The sequence below is a fragment of the Podarcis raffonei genome, chromosome 11 (genome assembly GCF_027172205.1).
Source record: "Podarcis raffonei isolate rPodRaf1 chromosome 11, rPodRaf1.pri, whole genome shotgun sequence".
NCBI classification, from domain to species: Eukaryota; Metazoa; Chordata; class Lepidosauria; order Squamata; family Lacertidae; genus Podarcis; species Podarcis raffonei.
The window spans coordinates 13,570,692-13,595,362 of record NC_070612.1 but is presented as its reverse complement, the minus strand read 5'-3'; the positions used below and the strand labels follow the sequence as shown (position 1 = coordinate 13,595,362).

General features: G+C 40.6%; 1 protein-coding gene across 15 annotated transcripts in view; it reads left to right on the top strand.

Annotated features, from left to right (window-relative positions):
- Positions 1–24,671, top strand: part of TCF4 (transcription factor 4) — a 339,764-nt gene that overhangs the window by 111,899 nt on the left and 203,194 nt on the right. For all 15 annotated transcript variants that reach the window (XR_008332771.1, XM_053408685.1, XM_053408679.1 and 12 more), the window contains one exon: positions 3,558–3,654. Coding sequence is in view for 14 of the 15 variants with exons in the window: in XM_053408685.1 (XP_053264660.1) it covers positions 3,558–3,654 (97 nt within the window). In the remaining variant the exon portion in view is untranslated. The remainder of the gene's footprint in view (positions 1–3,557; positions 3,655–24,671) is intronic.

Here is a 24,671-nt window from a genome sequence, read left to right as displayed (position 1 = left end):
CAACCCCAAAGCCCCCCCCCCCCAAGCTATAACTTCTTATTCATCTACATGTGTAGCACACCTTTAGAGCCATTTCCCATGATGTCTCTGCGGCAGTAAGAGAAGTGAGAACTGTTCTTTAGCATCTATTGGGATGCTTTAGCTACAGTCGAGAGATGGATCTGGTTTTCATGAGTTTTACAGTAATGTTATTGCTGTTGCGATGTAAGCTACCTTGTCTATTCTACTTGAAAGATAGGTGCATGCATGTCCGTGGCTCAAAGGTATTTCCTAGCAACTGTTCTAGGGCTTCGCCATCTTTCCCCCCCAAGTTATATGGTTTTTCAGTATGGTGTGGTAGTGTATTATCCCAAGTTTCTGCCTATCAACCTCCTTCCGATGTGGAAAACTTTGTAGTCCAAGGGCCATATTCCCTTGAAGGCAGTTCTTCTATGGGCCACATATCAATTGAGGTGGAGCTAGTACCAGGAGGAGGGAAAGTGGGTGGAGCAATAAATGTAGATTTTACCTTTGTACAGTTGGCTAGTTTCAACACAGGACCTATACACACACACCACACCCAGTATCTTCCATTTTTCCAGCTCTATAATTCTATGATTCTATGATCCAGAGATTGAAGAAGGCACTATCAGAGTTCAAGGACACATTCCAGCCAGGCAAAAACCAGTCCGGGTATGAAGCAAGGCCAGTGTGGGGCTTGGGGAAAGTTCTGAGGTCCAGATTGAGGCCTGGAGGGGGTTTCATTAAGCCCTTGGACTTGAGATCCCCACCTTTGACTTGTGTCGTGGTCAAGCCAGCTCCGTAGACTGCATAGCCTGTATATGCAAGTGTCTCTCATTTATGTCCCAGACACATTTTGGAATGGCTCCCCAACTCTTGCTGCTGTTCCTCAAGGAGGTTACATATTTGCTTTATTTGCTAACAATATTTATATCCTGCCTTGCAATGAATTATCCAAGGTGACTTAAGATCAATATGAAGTTCACACACTATGATAAAAACAGCAAGGAGAATCAATATTAATAGATAAAATGATGGGGTGGCGGGTGGGGGAACAGTGGAACAGAAACCAGAACTAGGTGTCTCTGTCATTGAATCTTCTTAGCAGCAATATAAACACTTCTGCGTTAGAGCTGAAAATTCTGTTTGGAGAGACATGATCCTGTGGGAGCCAAAAGGTCTACTGGGAATAATCCCCTGTAGTCTGACCTTTTGGCCAGTTCGGATTTCTGGACAATTGTGGTATTCAATGGGGGAAAGCAGTCTTGTTCTGTTAGTTTTTCCCTATTTGTGCTAGTTACTAGATGCAAATTACCCCTTTGTCTGCTTGTTCTATATAACCCCTCACTATTCCTAAATTGGATATAATTGCTTGTATTTTCTTTTACACATAGCTTACATATTTTGTGTACACGCTCCAGCTTTCAAAGGGATGACCAGTTGTGGTGTTTTGCCAAGGTTAAAGAGATGATACCTGAACCTTCAAGTTAAGGACATTTTAAAGAGCTGGAGATATCCTCTCTCTTTGACACTATGCTCCTAACTGCAGTCTTCAAAGCACTTTAGGATCTTCCAGCTTACTATTTTGCAAGCCATTACTCCAGCTGTCAAGTTTGACATTCAAGTGCATTATGTAGATGAGGTGAAGCTGTCTCTCCTGCTTCTCATATTACAATGCTCACACATTCATTCCTATTGGCAGTAAGCAATAGACTCAGGAAATACATCTTAGTAGTATCAAAATTACTAATTCTTATGACAGTTGGAGGAGATTAGAACAGTTGCATTCCCCACTCCTCAAAAAAAGAAAAAAAGCCCAACACTCATCTGACTGGTGCAGTTGGTTTATGCCTCCCACTTTAAAGCTCTGTGTTTTCCAAGATACACAAGGTTTGAACCAAGCAAAAGAATGTTTCGGGGTCTTTAAAGTCTAAAGTAGCACCATTGTCTATACTTCAAAATTCTTTCTCTGTGATAATTTCACCCCATTCTGACAGGCAAATGTGTTTCTTTCTGTTCAATGTGGTGCTGTTATGCACATTTATATCATGCTTAAGCAAAGAACGTCTTGAGTCGTAAAGACAGCATAAAGATCTTATAAAACAATATGAATTAAATATATAAAATACAACTCATTCAGACAATAATATGCAAATAATAATGTCTAGTTGAGGAACTGCAAGGAAAGCCAATGCTAATATAAAAGTTTTTAGCAATATTGTGGTATCATCACTTCCGTCCACCTAGTTCAGCACTATCTGTGCAGCAGCTCTTAAAATCTTCAGGATCTTCATGGGCATCCACTGGGGGTGGGTCAAGAGGTTAGTTTACCCAGATGAACCATAACCTCCAGATTCCCTGCTTTCATTTTTTGAAAGAAAGAAAAAGTTTCTATCATCATAGGTCATGAGATATGAGGCAGAATATGCAAGCCCAATTCTTCTCATTTGTTTTGTGAGAAACCTTGCTATTCACATCCTGTAAGATCTCAAAAATCTACCTATCCAAGATGGCCCTGGCTAATCTGGATTATTTTTATAAACCACTCTACTCAGATTGCAACTACAAAAGTACTCTGCCCACTTTGTGTTGCTTTTTCATAGTAGCTGATACTGAAATACAACCAGGTTGTATAAAAGGGGGATTAGGAGCATGAACTGGAATCTCCTCTGTTGATCCATTGGACTACAAACTGTCACCAAGGAGCAAGAACAATGCTGACACCTGGTATTGTTACTGCTGGAGAATAGGAGCATCCCCCAAATTTTCCATTTAAATCCCCTTTTCAACTTAGTGAAAGCCATATTTTTCCTGGAATGCTTGAATTTTGGAATTGTGGTAAAGGCAGTTGAGAAATCATTCTGAAGGGGATCGGAGGAGAATCTGCATTCTTGCACTTGGGCTGTAATCTTTTCCCCCCTTTAAAGAACAACAACACATTTTGAAGTAAAACAGAAAATGCAAATACTATATTTGCTTTAATTGACAAATGTAGTTATAAACATTTCTTCTTTCAGTAGTGATATTTGCTGTGCAGAATTTAGTATAACAAATTTTTCATTTAGCGAAAACCAATTGGTGCAAAAGTAGAATGGACTTCTAAAACTAACCTGATTGCACACGGAATCAGCACATCAAACCTCTGAAAGAATTATAAAATAGCCAGGAGGAACAAGTTAATTTCAGTCCAGCCAGTGTTGCAGTCTGAAGTGCCTGGAATAGAGTAACTTGAAAGTTTATCTTTCCTTAAATAAAATATGCAACATTAACTTGTACAAGTTCTCATTCTTTGGGACTGCAACACAACATAATTCAATCCTTGCCACAGATTAGAAAATGATAACAACATTTTTACTGGCTTGTAGCCTAGGAATTAGCAAAGGTATGGACACAAAATTTTAATGTATTGCTGACAGAATAATTATCTGCAAATGTCATCAGTTTCATTGGAAAAGCAGTCGTGCTTTTCTAGTCGTAATATACGGGGAGAAATGTCTATAAAAGATTGGAATATGTATGTTACACTTAAACTGTATTTGTTTCCAATTTATTAACAGAACTATGGAGATGGAACTCCTTATGAACATATGACAAACAGGGACCTTGGATCACATGACAATCTATCTCCTCCTTTCGTGAATTCCAGAATACAGAGTAAGAAAAAGACTTATCAAAATTTGTATTACGGCTTTGTGTTTATAAGTACGTGTGTGTGTGTGTGTGTGTGTGTGTGTGTGTAAATAAAAGAGAGTTCTCTATTTTTAAAGTGTTTGAAATCTGTGTTTCCAGTAAGTTTGTGTTTGATTGTGGTAGTTACCAAATGTTTTCCATAAACCATTCCCAGCAGTGCCAATTAAATGCCTTGGTAAGGTACCCTGCAATGTCCACAATGTAGAAACAGTGTATACATTTTATAAGCATTTTCAGTTGCGTGATGTGCTAGTTTACAAATTACGTACTTTTCAGCAAATCGTTGGCATTGCAAAATGAAACAAAAAAAAAAAGTACGCAGTGGTTAGTTGTCTCAATGAAAAAACAATTGGAGGTTAAGCTATCAGCAATCTGAAAACGTTGTTTTCTTTGGATAACAGTGTGAAGTTGCCTGCAGGGACTTGTAGTCTCTGGGCTGTAAATTTCTACATTAAGGCTGACCATGCCTGCAGCATGCTCCTCTTCTGACAGCCTGTGGTATTTGGCAAGTGTGTGCCCTCACAGTTGGATAATGCTCGGCCACTATCATTCTGACTTGCAAGGATCTCTTTCTGAATCTACAGCCATAATTTTGGCTGTCAGAAGAAAGTCTTTAATTACTTGCAAGTGCAGATAGCAGTGTTCCTTTAATCACATGTGATAAATGAGTTCTGTTAAGATAAATATATGATGTAAAAATATTAGTAATCCTTTTTCCCTGGCCAAAATCACACCGTTCTCCTTCCACTTGTCAATGAACTAACTGAGATGCCTTAGTTTCAAACAACTGAACTTGAGCCAAGGAAAGCACTGAGTTGTAACTGCGATATATCATTCTGAGACCAATATATGCCCCTGAAATATTCCTTGCCTTTCATTATTAGGAAATATTTGTGAGTTGTTTAACATGTGAGACAGCGTTGAAGCTTGCAGTAATGTATATGTTAGTCACACACATGCAACGTAGTTACAGCAGTTCCAAGGGGTTGGCGTGAGCCAACAAAAGCAAGGAAATGTTGACCCTCCCTTCTTAACTCACACTATTAGGTTTGACTGCAGGCAGTGTAAATACAATCTTTACATTGTATGCATGGTCTTCTGTGAAACCCACTGTGCTGAGTGATGCTTTAAGGTTTGACCTTTTCACTTTGGGGGTTGTGCTTCTTCTTCTTCTTCTTCTTCTTCTTTTGCAACTGAAAAGTTTGTTTCTCTTGTCTCACTTTGTTTTGGCTTCCCTCAACAAAGAACACTTTAGCCTGTAAATCGTGTTGTGTTTCAGTTTTTGCCAAGAAAATTGTGCGCCCCTTTGTTTTAACCGCGAGTATTCGCTTTTCTCCGGGAAAAGACTTTTACAAGCACATTCTAAAGCATAAAAGCGAACATGTTCTGATGAGAATTGTTGGAAAGACAGCACACTCATTTATTGAAGAGCTGTTAGGAGCTTGATTTTTCAAACCTAAACAAATAATTGCCCTTTTGTATTTGATGCAAAGGGTCCTTTGTTGTTGCTCATCAGCACTATCGGGATTGCTTGGCTTCAAATGGCCAGTGTGTGTTCTGTATCTGCACGTTCCAGACATTTCTATGCGTTCTGGCGCATTTTTAGACCCAAGGATACTGGTCTTCTGTGTGCTTGAGTATGCATATGAGGGGAGCTAACAGCTTCTAACAAGTGTAGTATCATGTACTAAGGCATGCCTACCTTTCGAACCAGTGACCTTGCTCAGTGTTATGTTACCTTAATTTAAAATTGTACTTTTGTAATTAGAATGGTTCCCTTTTCATTTGTGTCTGTTCAGGCTAAACAGTTCCACCCTTTATCCTGAACCCAAACTGCAGAAGGTGTGCAGGGGGGAAGGGATACAGAGAGATCTCACAAGAGAAATGTCTGCTCCTCTTGTGCCATTGAAATTAAAACATACATTTATTTGCATGTGAGAAATGTTAAGAACAGGTGGGTCTGCTGCAGGGGTAGCCAACCTGGGGCACTCCAGATGTGGCTAGACTATGACTCCCATTATCCTCAGCCAGCATGGTCAGGGATTATGGGAGTTGCAGTTGACTACCCCTGCTCTAATGCATGCTCACCTGAGTGCAGTAGATTCTGCCCCTATTTTGCAGAGCTAGCAAATCTGTAACAGTAATCATGCTCAGAAAATCTTCTGTTTAAAGAAACCTCTTCCTGAGCTGGCCTTTCCCTATAATGAAAGGAAGGCTGAAAAGTATAAATGTGGGAGACAAGGCCATCTTACTTACTGCAACAGTGAACACTGCTCTATCTGTGCACCTGGCATTAATGAAAGTGCCGTTCTGTCAGATAAGCAGTCTGGTCTGAAACATGGTATTTTGGTGTTTATGGAACGCTACATTTTCCACCTTGAGCAGATTTGGAACTGAGCGTGGCTGTGTTGCAGGCTAGACAGTTTACCTGAATGTAACAAAACTGTCTACGAGATGGCGTCAGGGAATGGGAAGTGCAAAACCAGCTGATAGAAAGATGACTTTCAGAGACAGACCAAAAATGATTGTTTGATCAGGGAAAGCTCTCTCCCCCCCCCATCTTTTTTTTTTAAAAAAACCTCAGGCATTACAGTTTTAAAGGTTGTGTCTTACACATATTGGGCATGTTTTATTTTATTATTTTAAAAAAGGAAGAGGAGGAGGATTAAAATGATAGTAATTATGGGAACAAGGATTCACACAGATCTGTTGAAATGACACCTTAAAAGCAGAAGTGACTTGTTGGGTAGGTTGGAGCTACCTTCCTGGGCAGGTGAGTCGCTGTGGCTTAGCAGGAGAGAGAGGAAGGTTGGCACAGTGCAAACACACCATCAGGAGCACCAGATGAGCACCAGATTTTTCACTGCACCATGTCTTGCTTGCTATGTACATATACTTGAACCACAGTATCCCAGTTCCGGCATGGTGGGAAACTGATTTTAAAAGTCATGATATCTTCCTCAAAGCTAGGAGTACAAAGTGAGAAAGAATGTAACTAATGGAAGGGCGTTTATAAGCCCAATTGCTGGTGGTGGATTTTGTGTGCATGTGTGTGTGGTTGCAGTGTCCCTGGTTCCCTCTTTGCTTTGCAAATGTGTGTGGGCAGCCCCTGGTTTAATGTGACGTAGTACCAAGCCCATGCCTTCCAGCACAATCCTATGTTCATCACCTCAAAATCAGGTTCTATTGAGTTCAGTCACACTTACTCTCAGGTTAGTGGGGAGAAGATTGCAGCCATTCTGTTGAACTTGTAGAGTAATACTTGCATAGCCATCCTACGCAAAGTAGCTGTTGTCTTAATTTTACGTGAACTGGAGGGATGGATTGGGGGGAATTGGACATAATTTAGCATAGTCATTACTGGAAATGTGCAGAGGAACCATGAATATTTGTTGAAATAATGTGGCAACTGTGGACCTACATTGCAAGCACTTGCTTTTAGGTATTAATTCCAGCTTTAAATGCTTTCAAAGTAGTTGGAAACCATGCAAGAAGTATTTAAATTAGCCTTCACTTCAAGCCGTGCAATAATTAGCTGTGGGGAATTAGCAAAGCTAAATTTATTTATGGCCAAAAAAAGATTGACTTCCTAAATTCTTTGTGTAGAAGCATAGCTCTCGGGCTCGCCAGCCAATCAAGTAAACTCTCTTTTACAGAATAAATCAGTAGTGCACTTTTGGGGCAGTGGAAATCTGTCCACATATTTCAGTACTATATAGGAGTCAGAATATATTGCTATGGATGCATGTCATTCCAGATTTGCTGCTCAATTTTCAGGTGCCTTCTTTGCGAGCTCCTCTTATCCTTCCTGGGTTATCTTGCTAGTACATTAAATCATTTACCAATATACAGTAACTTGTTTCTTTACCCCCTGTAGCTTAATGGAACATTTCACTGCTAGGATTAGATTGAGGTTTCGGGCGATCTTGAAGAAAGCTTCTGGCTTTCTGCATTGACCTTTTGAATCTCATCTGGGTTAGTGGTTGATATTTTGATTTGGTTACTGTGGTCATATTGTGACAGCTGCTGGTTCATTATAATTCAGTTTTGCTGCTCAGTCTGCCTAGCAGGAATATTTAGGTTTGGGTTATTTCAAAGAGTTTCTAACCATCCTGAGTTTAACCTAGCACCATGTAAAGGTGAAACATTGAAAATGCTTTCTTCTTTGCAGCACTGCCTTTAAGGGGCTGAGCTGGTTAGCATCTTTTGAGTGACAAACACATTGGAGCCAGAAAGGGAGGGAGCGAGAGAGAGAAGAAATAGCTCAAATAAGAAATAAGCCACTCTATGCAATGTATGTCATACAAAACTGGAATCTTATTTGAGGACTACAGGTTTAGTTGAACAACACTAGATATTAAAATACATGATAAAAATGATAAAAGAAATTATGGGCATGTTGGCTAGAGTTGGTAGAGCATGAGACTCTCAATCTTGGGGTTGTAAATTCAAGCTCCATGTTGGGCGGAACATCCCTGCATTTGCAGGGGGGTTGGACTTTATGACCCTCATAGTCCCTTCCAACTCTACAATTCTATGATTCTATGAGATAAGATAATTGACCCATTGTGTCAACTATCCTGTGTTCCTGTAAATCACCAGGATTGCTTAGATGTTAGCCCTCCCCTCTCTGAGCTTTATCCTTTGGTGAAATTTGGAGTAGGCCTCAGGTTTGTATCCTTTCCCCTCGCTCCTTGCAGGCCCAGGTTAAGGGTGTGTGGAGCCTAAGACTGATAGTAGTATATCCTGTGTATTGTCCGTCCCCCCATCCCCAGTAGCAGATGGGTCTACGGTCTGATCCAACAGGACTCTTCTTAATGTTCTTAGTTCCATTTGAAGAAAGATTACTAGAAATAAGAGTGGACTTTTTTGGCAGTAGCACACACATTCCCAAATAACCCATCCCACTCCAGATAGCCTCACCAGGTCTGCTCTGACAAATGACTGACCCAATTTCTCTCTCTCTCACACACACAAACAACTGGCTGAATTTATAGCATTCCAATCCTGACCAAAATAGGAGGCTGCATTTCAGGGCAAGGTGGTTCTACTCTTTTTTCTGCACCTTAAAAAACAAAACAAAACACCTTATTTTTTCCAGTGGGTTAACTCTTTATCCCTCCTTTCAAGCTAGGGCAGTTGTAAGTCAGAGGCTGTTTGTGTATCAAGTCACTGAGCATTTTTTAATAAAAAAAGACATTTTAAAATATTACTGTTACTATCCTGTGTCCGTTTCCCTGTGTTGCGTATCAGATATATGTTCACACACACACACAGACACACAGACACACAAACACACATGGAAACTTGTTTTCTGAAATACTTCATTCTGTTCACCTGGGGAAATGAAAATTAGCAGCTTTATAAAGGTAATAGTGTAGGCACTGAGAATTAATGCCTGTGTAACAAAGGACTAATGTTATTTAGTGCCACATAGTTTTCAGGGAAGTTTACATTCCAATGTGTTTTGTTTTAGAACAAGCCTGAACATTTTTAATTAGTTATTTTTAGCTTCAGCCGCATTCCTTAAAAGAAAAGTGCAGAGTAATGTGTGTGAAACATCTTTCATCTGCCTTCAGACGAATTTGATCCCTGTGGGTGGAAGGGAACTCCTATGAACTCCGAAATCACTGAATTTAAATCCTCGCTTTGGGGCTATGTTTGAACAAGTTTTGATTTTCAGATAGTTAATTTATAGCTGTCTTCCATGAAAATTCTTAGGGATAGGAAAAGGAAAGGAGAGGAGAAAAGACTGAGAAATGGTGCAAGAACAAAAATAAGCTTTAAAAACAGGTAAATTTTTAACAAATACGAGTGACTATTTTCTTACACTTATTACCTTAAGCTGAAAAAGTGAATATGTAAAATAATAGGTTTTGGTGACACACTTTTGGACTGACTTTAGGTAGAACTGGGAGCCACCCACCCAACACCATAAATAAATACATTTGGTTTAGGACAGTTGAGCAAGGGTTGCTAATTCAAACCAAGGCACTGTAAGCAAAATTGTAAACACCAGTCTTTTGTTTCCTGATCCTTTTGAACTAAACGGTAGGGTGCTGATCACAAAACTGTTCTGGCTTTCTTCAGCTCTAAGCAGAGACTCCTTTGGTGCACAGAACAGACGCTTTATTTTCATGTGCTTCTTCATGTTTATTTTTCTGCATTCCAAATTCACATAAAATCCAACCAGACAAAGAAATAGCTTTCCGAATAGCGTTTATATGGCATTTTAATGGTTAATGAGCTCCCAGCCCTTATCAAGATGAACTTAGTTTAGCTTTCAAATAAGAATTTACTGCTGTTCTCTCAGCTGAGCTGATATTAGTAGCTGAGGGAATTTGAGCTCACACCTGTTCTTGCATTAAAAGGCGTCTATAAGTGACTTCTTTAAAATATTCATAGAGGAGGGAAAATCCAATTTCTAGAAAATCTTAGCCAACCAGGAAATCATTCACAGGCTTGCCTTTTGAGGGGGAGGGGGAACCACACATTTGGTTTATGAATTGGTTTCCAGTATTAATACTTTCCAGAGGTATTTTTGGTCACATAATCAGTTGCCATATTATTTAAAGGAATATACTTATTTCAAGCGGATATGATGGCTTTTGGTATGCCATGGTGCACAGTTGCATTATAGCTGGAAATGGCTTCACATGCAGGAAATATGTGAAACAAAACAAATTTGCTGGTTTACTAGATGCACAACTGAGTGCATTCACACACACACACACACACACACACACACAGTGATGCTGTTCCCTACTTAAAGTCACAGGATGTGTGGACTTAGCTAGATAATCAATAATCAACTGATTCTGTGTTCAAGGAACAAAACTCTTTATGAATCAAATGTGTTTATTTTAGTCTGAAATGGTACAGTATATATCCTATATGAAGAATCAATAACCATGTCAGGGAAAATATGTTTTAGGGAAAGCAGTATAACTGTAGGTTTACCTACAGTTTATAAATGGGTCTGGAGGTCAGCATCAATACTCCATTTCCAGTTCTACAACCAGAAACAACACATTGCTGTTCTTATCCAACCAAGGCCAGTGAAGGGTAGTCTGCTAGGGGAAATCCAGTGTTGCCCCACCAACCTCAGCCTGTTCTTAGCCACCAACTTACCTGGGAGTGGCACTGCCTATCAACTCCCACTTTCTTAGCCTCTTGAAGAACAGTGCAGGGAAAAGGAGGAGGAAGTGAACAAAAGTAGAATTAGTTGGCTCAGCCTGCCATTGGTTCTGACTTTGCTGATTGCTGAGTTCCTGACCTTTTGCCCTACCAATTCCCAATGGGAATCAGCCCCCAATGGCCAAGGTCTGTTAATGCACAGAATTAGGCTTCTGCATATGTAGCACTAGCTGGATGAGTAACAACAGCAGTTGGGTGTTGTTCCTCTTCCATCCCTTTAGAAAAAAACCACTGCTAGCACCAGCCAAGTTCTGGAGAGGAAGCATGTTTATGTGAGTGTTGGTGGCTGCTGGATTTCTACCTCTGTTGTTTTTTTCTGGAAGCAATTAACACAGAAATGAGTGCTAAACTTGTGCTAGATTTCTAGAAGTACATTTTACGTTGTATGAAAGAGCTCATAAAATTAGCAGGTAAGGAAATTAGAACTTAGCAGGTAAGGAAATGTTGAGAAAACGGTATAAAGTGCTATCTGAATGTAGTATTAGGCTACCATCTCAAAGCAGTATGCATGTATTTATACCTCACATTTTTTGCTGATGGAACTCAAGGCGGCTTACAAATAGAAACATGAATTGCTAAGAACATAGGGAAAAAATTTAAAAACAATGAAACATTAGTAGAAATAAAACTATATTTGTTGTTGTTGTTTAGTCGTTTAGTCGTGTCTGACTCTTCGTGACCCCATGGACCAGAGCACGCCAGGCACTCCTGTCTTCCACTGCCTCCCGCAGTTTGGTCAAACTCATGCTGGTAGCATCGAGAACACTATCCAGCCATCTTGTCCTCTGTCGTCCCCTTCTCCTTGTGCCCTCCATCTTTCCCAGCATCAGGGTCTTTTCCAGGGAGTCTTCTCTTCTCATGAGGTGGCCAAAGTATTGGAGCCTCAGCTTCACAATCTGTCCTTCCAGTGAGCAAAACTAATACACACACACACACACACACACACACACACACAAATATTCTATTCCATTTTCATGACTTTTTCCTAACTGTTAAGTTCCATATTATATTATATTTCAACTTTCATACTATGTTAAAGCTACTTCCAGAAATATGGTGCAAGTTTCCATGTTACTTGTTTCCAGAATTCTGTTTGCAAATAATATGGAAATAAGTGATAAACTTGTGCTGTATTCTACTGTAGTCCCACTACAGTTCAGAAAGTGGCTTTTACATAGAGTGAAAGCTCAAATATAAAGTGGAGATTAACAGATAGGGAACACCATGCAAATTGAATAAGCTGCCATGTAAATGCCACATTAAGCATTTGATCAAATCTTTCCTATTGAAATCAATGAACTGAATGGCTCCCAATATGTTGAATGTGGCTTCCATTTCATAACTTGCAAAATTCCTACATGGACTCTACTAATCTTTGGAAATATTGAAGGCATTCACATCCCCCCACAACAGATCTCTCTCTCATTTTAATTAGATGCATCCTCTAATTTATCTAAGCAACTTCTATAAAAAACTGGTATCTCTCTTGGTAGTTGGGTGATTTCATTCCAATATTGGCCTGATTTTAGTGTGAAGCTAGTGGGTTTCTTGGTTGACCACTGTGTAAAGGGATTAAAGGCACTTGATGAACAGCTCGTAAAGAGCTGTGATACCTGATGATCTGTTCCTTAGGTTAATGTAGTGAATAGTGATAACATATGCTGTGCGCTCTACATAAGACCCCAAATTACTTGTATGCATTACATCCAATTTTATTTGGAGAATAAGGAAAAGTCACACATTGAAAGGAAGTACTCAGAGGCTAGATAGGGCCCATTAAATAGTGCTGTGCTGAAATCTGTTCTCCAATTTCTCAAGTTTTCTTCCAACTTTGAAAGAGGCTTCCATTCTTCTGCTTCATTCCCCACCTGACTTTTTTTCTTACAAGCAGTGCAGAGGTGGTCCTGCCTTGTCACCTCCTTCACTCCCAGTGTTGCCCTTGTAGAACTTGGCAGGGCAGCGGATGGAGACAAAATGAGAATTCATTGGTGCTGCCTAGCGTTGGCTTTGGTTCCACCTACTGTTGGCTTTCCTCCCTCTTTCCATCCTCCCAGCCCCAATGGGCACCAGCCATCACTGGTGGTGAGACCTGCTGTTCCCAGTTTGAACATTAATTGCAGGAAAGGGGTACTTGGAAGAGAGGTTGGCACCCACCTGGAACAGACTTTACGAAAGGTGGAGGACTCTCCCTCCTTGGAGGTTTTTAAGCAGAGGTTCGGTGGCCATCTGCCATGTAGTTGAGATTTCTACATTGTAGGTGATGCACTAGATGACTCTACAATTCTGTGGTTCTGTCTTTCCTCATCCCCTGGAGATAAATAGAAGGTTGCTGCTCGTGGAAGTGGTGCTTGGAGCTGCAAGACTGAGAATAATTTCAAAACTGTTAATGTATGTGGGACTAGGAGCGATGATTGTTATCTCCTGGGGGTAAGGACTGAGAATGGCAACCCAGGTGGGAAGTAGGAGGAAGACTGCCATATTTGAGGTGTGGCTGCTAACTAGAGTTTGTAGCTTATTTGTGCAAAACTCATTGTTGACTTTGTGATCTATTTGGCCTTGTATGATCTGTATCTTTGTGTGTATGTCCTAGGCTAGATTTTCCCTCTTGTTTTTTTGTATTTTTTTGTTTTTTGTTTTGTTAAAATTGTTGGATTAGGTCAGTTTGTATTGATTTGTATTGCTTACAAACTTGTATGGATGGATTTATATTTTTGTTAGGTGTTTACTTACTTACTGATACTGTGGTTATTTGTAATTGTCCATACATATTTTTTTATGGTTCGCTCCCGTTGTTCGGTCCCAGCGCCTGCCAACCTAGCAGTTCGAAAGCACCTCCGGGTGCAAGTAGATAAATAGGGAACGCTTACTAGCGGGAAGGTAAACGGCGTTTCCGTGTGCGGCTCTGGCTCGCCAGAGCAGCGATGTCACGCTGGCCACGTGACCCGGAAGTGTCTCCGGACAGCGCTGGCCCCTGGCCTCTTAAGTGAGATGGGCGCACAACCCCAGAGTCTGTCAAGACTGGCCCGTACGGGCAGGGGTACCTTTCCCTTTACCTATTGTCTTTTCTCAGAAAGCATTTTCCAAAGGGATGATATACTATGTTGTTTGGAAAGTCTGCCTTGTTTTCCAACCAAGGATTTGTAAAGCTGTTACAGTTTTATTGGGAGTTGTTACATTTCAAGTTTTGGGTTGTAAGCCACTTCTGTTGCCGTGTGAATGGCAGAAAATGCAACATGTAAATGTTTCAATAATGAATAATATAAATAAATTAGTACTGAGGGCTGTTGGTACATGTAACAACATGAGCTTCAGAAGTAAGACATAGTTTTAACTTGCACAGTACTTCAGACACAGAGTACTACAAATTATCAATATTGAAATGGCATTCCTGTACTTACATGCATGTGACTTTGTTTCCTTAAATTGAGTGATATTTACTTCTGAATAGACATATAGCATTGCACTGTAAATATATTTTCAGAACCCAAGGAATGAGGTAGGGAGGGAATGAAAGCTAGTTTGGGAAGCCTGTCATCAGAAGGACAGATAAATCTGTCTCTAGCAAAGGTAAAGGGTTGACCCATCCTTGATATGAAAAACAGTTAACACTGTTTTATGAAGCTTCCTCCCCTCATGCTGCTCACACCTTTTCGGTTTATGTTTTCAGGTATGAGTGCCCAGGTTTTGCTTAAACACAAATTAAAACTGAGATTCTTTCTGTGCCAGATAAACACAGCTTCCTAGGAAACACGCAAGTCGTATCCCTATTCCTTCATGGCATTGTGATGGAACGGCACTGTATCCAGCGAGCTGACATGTGTTGTTCTTCTGTTCAGATATTTACAGAGAGGCATTTCCTCTTCCACAGCTGTGTTACACCCAGGGTAGGCTCCCCAAGAGAAGACAAGGGTAGCTTAACGAGACTGTAATTCCTTTTCTCTCTGAGGTCTTGTTTATACAATCAGAAATGTAGGTTGCCTTCGCAAATTGACATCCTTTGTTTATATGGCCAGGGGATTCCAGAATGTGTTAGACACACACTTCTGCTCAGCATCTCTGGTCACTCTCCAGTAATTGTGTGGTTGTACTGAATTATCTATCCTACATAAAACTGCTAAGGAAACAATGTTGTCATTCCACGGATTTATTAGGATTTTGAGATATCAACTGTGCTGTTAATCAGTAATACAATCATATGCATGCTTACTCAGAAGTAATTCCCATGAAGTTCAATGGGATGTGTTGCCAGTGTGGAATCCAAAGGCGGTTTTACTGCCCATCCTAAGCCTGACTGGGCTCTCACCAGCAAGGGGGAAGTAGGGAAATGGAAGAAATTAAAATTTTGTGTGCATTTTGATGAGAAACTGTCCACTTTTCAAACCGATTTGCAAACTGAAACACAATTATCCTTTGAAATTTGCACTTTTACAAATTTGCACTTTTGCCATTTTTAATGTTTTGGGACTTAATTTCTGGGAAACCATGAACAAGGTCTGTTGATAAGGTTGTGGGGGAGAGGATAGAGAGACAGATAAAAGCAGCTATGTTGGTCTGGTCACAATATAATTAACATAATGCCATATATTGAGTAACCCGCTGACCTTTAAAAGCTGCTCACAGATCCCTCACCACGGATCTACTCTGTCCAAAGGTGAATGCCAGGGATATTTGTAGAATTTAGCACCTGTTGCTATGCGTACTTACTTGGACATAGTAAATCTCCCTGAGCTTTGTGAACATTAAAGGTAAAGGGGTAAAGGGGTATTAGGTCCAGTCATGACTGACTCCGGGGTTGCAGCGCTCATCTCGCTTTATTGGCCGAGGGAGCCGGCGTACAGCTTCTGGGTCATGTGGCCAGCATGACTAAGCCACTTCTGGCGAACCAGAGCAGTGCACAGAAATGCTGTTTACCTTCCAGCTGAAGCGGTACCTATTTATCTACTTGCACTTTGACGTGCTTTTGAACTGCTAGGTTGGCAGGAGCAGGGACCGAGCAACGGGAGCTCACCCAGTCGCGGGGATTCGAACCGCTGACCTTCTGATCGGCAAGTCCTAAGCTCTGTGGTTTAACCCACAGCGCCACCCGCATCCCCTGTGAACATTACTCCCTAGCAATTATGCATAGGTCCCACTGAATTCAGTGGGGCTTTTTCCCAGGTAAGTGAGTGTAACATTGCAGCATATGTTTCTTTTTTTAAAAAGTTTATATTGATTTTTTTTAACAATAAAAAACTCATCCCCCATCAGCTGCATTTTAATGAGTTCCCCAGCTTATTCAGAAATACAATATACGTCTCACCCCAACTGAAATTCAGAAATCCTTCCCCCTTGCCCCAGCAATATCATGTGCTAGAATTGTTAATTCATTGTTATTGTTTTAAAAAAAGATGTCTCAACCTCTTAAAAATATGAAATGGGAGAAGTGGATACTGTGTTTCCAGAATCATGTTGCTCTGCTATTCTGTTGTGCAGTGTGTCCTTATACTTTTCTGTTCAGTGGTGATCAGTTTCATAATTTTTCTGGATTGCAATTAGAATGGTCCTGATTGCATATGTTGTATTATTTTTATTTATACCAGGCATAGGCAAATCGGCCCTCCAGATGTTTTGGGACTACAATTCCCATCATCCCTGGCCACTGGTCCTGTTAGCTAGGGATGATGGGAGTTGTAGTCCTAAAACATCTGGAGGGCTGAGTTTGCCTATGCCTTGCCTTGATTTATATATTTATTTCATAAATTTGTACACAGCTTGATTATTATTATTATTTTTTAAAAAACCTCAAATAATTTTACAAAAGGTAACATGGTAAAATCAAGGGGGAAAATGACAACCCTAATTTAAAATCATACAAAAGTTAAAATACTAAAACAGCCTGAAAAATTACTTCATGCTATTAGCTTGCTGGAGTGATCATAAACATATTTACTTAAAGGCAGGTTATAAATCAGGTGTGCATATACACACTCATATATGTAGTCTTAACCTTCATTCTATTTTGGGTGGCAAGGAATGTACTCTTGTTGTACTTTTCATTGTGCAATTCCTGTATAAGTAGACGTATAGAGTAGTCCTTCTAGGACATTGCCACATATTGTCACTGGTACAACAGTCCCATATTTCAGTCAGTCACCACTTTAAACAAACAAAACAAAAACCCTGTGACATAAAAGCCATCTCTATAGCTCTATAGGTTAGCTATTTGAATTGGGCCTTGAAACTAATTGGCAGCCAGTGCAGTATGCTCAGATGGTCTTGCCCTAGTGAGCAACTTAGCTGCTGAATTCTGCACCTGCTGAAGTTTTCCAAGTGTCTTCATAGGCAGCCCCATGTATAATGTGTTGCAGTAATCTAACCTAGAGGTTAACAGAGCATAGACGACAGAAGTTAGGATATCCCTGTCCAGATAGGGATGTAGTAGAACACCAGATTGATTTTTTCATAGAGAAATTGTCAGGGAAAGGTCAAGAAAGTGTATGGGGCTAGCACATGCCATATGTTGTTTGGGCACTTTTCTCTCACCAAGGACAATTCGCTTGATAACCCAGAAAACCATTAAAGATAGTTAATGTTAGTTCTCAGTTATAGTGAGAATTTTTCCTAGATTGTTTACAATACTTTCATAACATTTTAACTTTAAAATACAGGGTTTTTTGTTTGTAATTGAAAATAAAAAAAAATAGTTTCTTAAAGGAACAGAGAATTCAGTGTGGAGGGGAAAACATTTAATTTATTTTTTAATTTTCTTTTCAAGCTTCCTTTGGGTAACTGGGTGTTTGGATATTGTCAAGCACATCTGGCACTACAGACACAGATTTTTATCATGGGTAAAAGTTACACCCCACCATAATTTGGAAATCTCATTGGGCGGGGTCCAAAAAACCCCCCATTAGTGTATTGTTGTTTTCGAGAAGTGGATGAAGTTTAAATAATAATAAATAATATGGATATAAGCACGTGCCAAACTTGAACATGCCTATTAAAATGGAAAAGGAAAAGTTAGTTTCTTCTGCTATATGGGAATATTAAAAAAGAAAAAGAAAAAACATTCCGTCTGTAGCAGGGATGGGGAACCACTTTTAAGCAGAAGATCAGATCCTTGAGTGACCAGCTCTCATGCTGGACAGGTAGGCATGGCTGACTTCTGCCAAAAGCAGCCTGGCTTGTGCTTGATGCCAAATTCAAACAGTGCCAAATGCAAGCTGTGCTGCAGAGAAACAATCACACTGCTTAGAGTGCACTTCCGATTGTTCCTTTTCAGCTGCAGTTTACTTGTCGTGTGGCCGACGTTGTATAATGTTAGGTGAGTGAGTGATGGGTGTGGCTTGCTCACAAACAGGTTCCAGGGCTGCTGCTGCTGTATAGGTACTGCAAAGTATTTTCAATGTGGCAAAAGAGATGGAAAGCCTGGTTATAAGGATGGAACAGCAGTGGGAACAATGCTCTGTTGGGTTGTAAAATTAACATGATATAGGATGCAATCCTAACCCCCTTTCCCTGGGAGTCAGCACCATAATTGAACTTACTTCTGAGTAGGCAAGGTTAGGATTGCAGCCTTGGTGGTCAAATATGCGCTCTTGTTCAGGGTATGTCATTACTTTTAATCACACGCCTTTCACCCTACTGTCGCAGGACATATTGCAACAGTTAGAACACAACATCAAAAACAACCTGCAACCATAGAAATAAAGTGGACCCTACATCTGTATCTGAAGAAGTATGAGTGAGAAAGTTAGTTTCAATAAATAATTCAATTCAGTCCTTTCCCCCTGCTTCTTTATATCATGATTCACCTTGATTTAAAATAGGGGTAGAGACCCTCTGGCATGCAGTCCATTCTTAGTCTACCAGGGTTTCCAATTTGGCCTGCAAGTCTCTTCCCCCCCCCCATACCACACCCACCTGGTATCACTTGATGGGCAGGCAACATCAGCTGATGGGCAGGGGTTCAATCCTGTTTTGTTCAGCTGCATGTACTAGTTCACCATGGGGAACTTATAGCCACTGAGGCCACATGAGTATCCAGTGACATTGTCAAATAGAAGAGCACCATCAAGGTGAAAACCTGTTGCTTCCAGGGGAGTGCAACTCCGTCCAGAACCTAACTTTCATCTTCCTAGTTTAGGGGACACCTTTATACCATATGATCTCTGTATTCTGGTTTTCCTAGATTGGTGCCATTCAGGGAAAAAAATGTAATGAGTTTTTTTTAATTATTCTGGAAAGCACTTATACCATGGATAGAGAAACATTTTAATAGCATGTTCATCTAGTTCATATTTATCATTTTAATTTTAAAATGTTTTACAATTTTGAAGTATTTTGACTTCTTTGAAGCTTTTCACAGTGTACTTAGAGTTTCAAAGTATTTCTGGAGCAAATAGCTTAGGCTTCCATCCTGCATATACTTACCTAGGAGTGAGATCTGTTTTGCAGAATAGGACTTAGACTAAAAAGACTGTTACCATTTGTACCCTGGGATGCATTGTCCAGGGCATTTAGAGTAAATAAAATAGTACGGTTAGCCTCTACAACCACCTCACAGATTCCACTGTTTGGAGAAAGGTAAGTCTCTCCATCCCCGGAATAGGCTTGCATGCAATGAAGAGTGAACTCCTTTGCATTTTTTTTTACTCAAAGGATTAGTTTCAGAATGAATGAGTATTTAACTGAGTGTGCCATTTTTGGTACAGTTTTTCAACTGTTCCAAAATGGATTCACATCCCCATGTGTCAGAGAAATGGGATTGACTGAAACTTTGTTGAATTTGCTTTGTTCATAAAGTGTGACATTGCCCTTGGTTGAGAGGTTTTGGGGTAATCCTGCCCCTTTGTTTTACTCTGTGGCTCTCGACAACACTCTGATTGGGGATGGGGTAGAAACACTGGTTTTATGCTAGGGTACAAAATGGGATCTCCTGGTTTACTTGCTGGCTATATGCTGGAACTGGCTTGTACTGATGCAAAGTAATTGATGTCCATCTATTCCAGGATTCAGGCAGAATCTTTCCTAACCCTCTCCCTTCAGCCAGAGCTGAACACACACAAAAGTTTGCTTTCTTCTACTGAGTTCTTGTTCGAGCTGCATGAATAACCTGACTAAGGGCACAATCCTATGTGTGCTAATGAACACAATGAGATTTAGTTCTGAGTAAGCTCAAATAAAATTGCTCTGTAAAGGCAACTCTTTTCTGACTCTTGCATATTCTTCTCTAGTGATATGTACTATTGTTAATGATAGAGAGTATTTTATGGTGTATGCAGCCTTGGTATTTGACATATCCTGTCAGAGGACAGGGGGGTTGGGTTAGGTTATCATGCTAGGGGACTCCATCTCTGCTGTAGTGGAAGTTTAAACAGCAGGGGTACAGAACAGAGGAATACTATGGCATTGTTTCAGCTGCTCTGTAGCACCTGATCATTATTCCTTCCATTTTATGGTTTACCTGTAGTGCTTGTTGTAACAAAAGAAACAAAACCTCTGTAATTATATGGGAAGGGAGAGAAAATTGCATTTTAGTGCCTTGGATCTTGAGCTGGAAAGGGGTCTCCTTTTAGAAAATTTAATTTGAAAGAACCCAACACATATGTCTGCATTTTTGCACACATTTAAAGTTGCTCCTGAGAAAAGGTACCGTATTTTTCGCCCTATAGGATGCACTTTTTCCCCTCCAAAAATGAAGGGGAAATATGGGTGCGTCCTATGGGGCGAATGCAGGCTTTCGCTGAAGCTTGGAGAGCGAGAGGGGTCGGTGCGCACCGACCCCTCTCGCTCTCCAGGCTTCAGGAAGACACCTGCAGCCTAGGCAGCCCTGCGGGAGTTCCCGCAGGGCTGTCTAGGCTGCGGATAGCAGTCTGATTCCCGGAGCGCCGGGCGCGCTGAAAGCAGAGCGCCCGGCGCTTCAGGAACACATCCGCAGCCTAGGCAGCCCTGCGGGAGTTCCCATCCCACAGCGCCGCCATCCCGCTGTTCCTCGACCTGGTTCGGTTTCCCCGACCTAGTTTTGGGGGGGGAAATAAAGGAAAAAAAAAATTCCTTTATTTCCCCCCCCAAAAAAAGCTAGGTGCGTCCTATGGGACGGAGCGTCCTATGGGACGAAAAATATGGTAGTTACTCTTAGTGGAGGCTGGTCCTGGAATGTCAATAAATGTTATTTTATTTTTAAAAATATACCTTTCAAAAACTTGGAAGCCACACACACTTTCTTGTCTCTCACAGAGGTTATACATCTGTCTGACCTCAGTGAAGTTGTGCAAACATTTCTGTGCATCAGGACTGCATAGCACTCAGCCAATCCCAATTGAGAAGTATGGCTGTGGCAAATAGGCCCCACCCATTTGGGAGAAACCATGTGACTGATTGGACTGCCTTTCAAGACAGACCCACTATGAAGCCTTCCACTCCATCTGTTATTATGAGGGATAAGCAGCATTCACAATATTGACCTACTAGAGCTACTCCCTACATTCTTGTAGCTAGCCAAGGAAAGCTTGTGGTTGCTAGTTTGAGCAGCTTGTTTATTATTAATATATGTTAAGAGAGAGCAATGCTGGACAGGATGTGTCAGGATCTTTCTATAATACACTTTGCCACCTTTAATCATTTGCATTTACTTTAGTGCACAGGGAGGAGCACTGATAGGAGAAATGGTGGGTGGCATCTGACTGTGTTGCAACTTTCAACACTTGTACATTATTAGAACTGTTTCTAGGTGTGTCTCTAGGTTTGAGAGAAGTACAGATATTTTGCATTCCTGTTTTCTTTAGGTTTAAAAATGCTACGTGTGTTTGGCTGCTGTGAGAACAGGGAGTTGGACTTGATGGGTCTTTGGCCTGATCCAGCACGGGATCTTCTGTTGTGGCGATTATATGATGTGCTGTTTATACAAAGGATACCTGCTGTGGAACCACCTTATTGTGGTGGAACCACTCTGCACAAACAGAGGTTCCTCCTTGGTGTGGGAGGTGTATTTCTTCTCTTTATTTTTGAGGCTCATCACGTCTCCTCTGCTCAAGTCTGTAAGTGGAGGCTGTGTTTTGCAGGGAGGAGTTGGTGGTGCTGATAGTGAAACTCCTTAGGCTGCATCACACTTTGAGTAGAAAACTGCCTGCACATTTTTCTTCTCAGTAAGCCAGTTGGTGAGAATCTCCTTGTCTTCATACCTTTAAAAAACACTCACACCAGAGGATCTGGAAACTTATCTTAAAAATCCTCATCTCTGTCACTGGCTCATAGTGTGTTGCTGGCAGCATTATTCTGCTATCCTTTCAATCAAAAGGGCTAGCCAACTAGAAATAAAACAGTAGTCAAGTATAATTTTAGAGGCTAGCAAATATATTATTGCATAAGCTTTAACGGTTTGTCAAGAACAAGGCATCTGATGAAGTGGACTTTCACCCTCCGAAGCTTATTCCATAATAAAACGTTAGTCTTTAAAGTGCTAATACAATTTTGTTGTTGTGAATGTTCTGCTAAAATTGCACTATGGTCTGCTTTACAGGATTGTTGTGAGGATTTTTTTAAAAAAAACTTTAAAATGCTAAAAGCAGAACATTTCAGATGATGGTTGAGATGAGAACTTAGTGCACAGAACCTGTATATAGTACAAGGTCATGGATTGCACCTTGCCTTGGATTTGACAGGAGCCCATATGTAAAGTCCAATGTTTGTAAGCCTGAATAGCCTGATTGTGCCTTTCCCCCCTTTTTATAGAAAAGCTTTTTTCATGATTCCAAAGCTGCACTCCCCTTCCTCGATTCAAAAACTGGGGGCAAGCAGGCTGGAGAGGGGCTTTTATTTTGCTTATTCCTTATTTACCAGTATTTTGTTTATATCCATCCTACCTTTCGTCCAAGGAGCTCGAGGGTTTCCTTTCGCCATGTTATCCCCACAGCAACCATGTGAGGTAAGTTAAAATGAAAGAGCCACACATTGAATTTCATGGCTAATTTTAACCCTGGTCTCCTAGTTCATTTAATACCCCCCCCCCACTGCAACTTCTAGATTACAGTGGTACCTTGGGTTAAGAACTTAATTCGTTCTGGAGGTCTGTTCTTAACCTGAAACTCTTCTTAACCTGAGGTACCACTTTGGCTAATGGGGCCTCCTGCTGCTGCCGCGCCACTGTCGCCGTTCTCATCCTGAAGCAAAGTTCTTAACCTGAGGTACCATTTCTGGGTTAGCAGAGTCTGTAACCTGAAGCGTATGTATCCCGAGGTACCACTGTATTTTTCTAGTTATGGGAGGGGGAATAATCCTTTCCCATTGCTGTAGAATTTTATGGTGTCTCTTGGTAAAAGTCCTGTATGACACCTTTAAGATTCACTAACTCAGGCTCCAGTCCAGTACATACTTGTCAGGGTATTCTGACAATGTAATTCTGACTAATGTATAGCTTATTTGGCCTGAAACCCCACCAGAAATTGTGGCAGCAACTGTGAACCAAAGATAAATTTCAGTTTAATTTAGGTGCTATTTGCAAAATTGCAGTTCTTAAATATCCATGGTAGCTTTGCACAGGAGGAGGAAACCAGAACAACTTGCCCACACCCCTGTAACTGCTCACTGGTCAAGCCGCCATGACTGTCTAGCAACCCCACCAGGTCTGGTAGGTCCCAGTCACTGCTCTGTAGGTGCATGGTCTTGTTATAGAATGAAGGTTGTAGAAGAGACATTCACTCAAAATCCAAAACAATTCTTAACAAGAAGAATGTCTTAGATATGAGGGAGAACAAGACATTGATTTATCTATTGGAGCAGTCGACTATGATATATACAGACTATGGCCGTTGTGCCTTTTGAAAACCTTAAAGCAATATGTTGCATGGGGAGTTCTGGTGAAATCTGGGAACAAGTAGAACCCTTCCAAAGACTGTTTTATTAATGCTAAGAGGGAAGAATGGGGAGTTCTTTGGAACAGTTTTAAGAATATGATCATTTTGGAAGTATAGTTGGAAGAAAGTTGAATACATATCTATCAGGCAGTTGTGAAACATTTCAAAGAAGTGTGCAGTTCCAGACAGCTGTCTTTTAAACTTTTCATAGATCCTCGAAGGGTGATAGCATCAGCTTCCCCACCCCAAGACAGAGGAGTTGTTTCACTTGCTCTAGTGGTGCCTAGTGTGCTGTAAAATTGGTTATGCTATATAAATTGGACATGATCCAATCAAGGTAAATGCTTTTAAAATAATTGTGTGCAACTGCAGATTCAGCTTTTGAAGGGAGTTTGCATACAAAGAAATCTTGAGTTACTGATGTGCAGTACCTGTGTCAGTATTTGACACTTAAAATTATTATTATTATTAAACTTAAAACAACAACGAGATAATAATTGGTATAAATGTTAACCTGGAATTTTAGAATCAGGGTGGCCATATGTAAGACAGTCCTTTATTTTTGAAGGGCTGTACAATTCAAGTCCATTTTAAGACTAAAGAACCTTAAAAAGAAACAATAACAGCCCTGGACATCAAACTGAGTAGGCACTCAAGTCACCTGGTCACAGTCTTCCCCGCTATGGTGGAGATGTATTGGTTTTTTCCTAAAAATGTTTATCTTCACATGCTTTATATGTAAGGTTATGCAGGTTTTATGAATATCTGCTTTTTGGGGTGGGGTAATCTGTAAGTCGCCATCCCGTTTAGATTCCCAAGTCATATACTGAATAGTTTCCACGACAATGGAGTTTTCATTTATTAGACATCAGATGGTTCCAGATTTATTTATTTTCTGCACTCCTATATTGAGTACCGGTTTGCAGCAAAAATATCCAAGCAATAGCATGC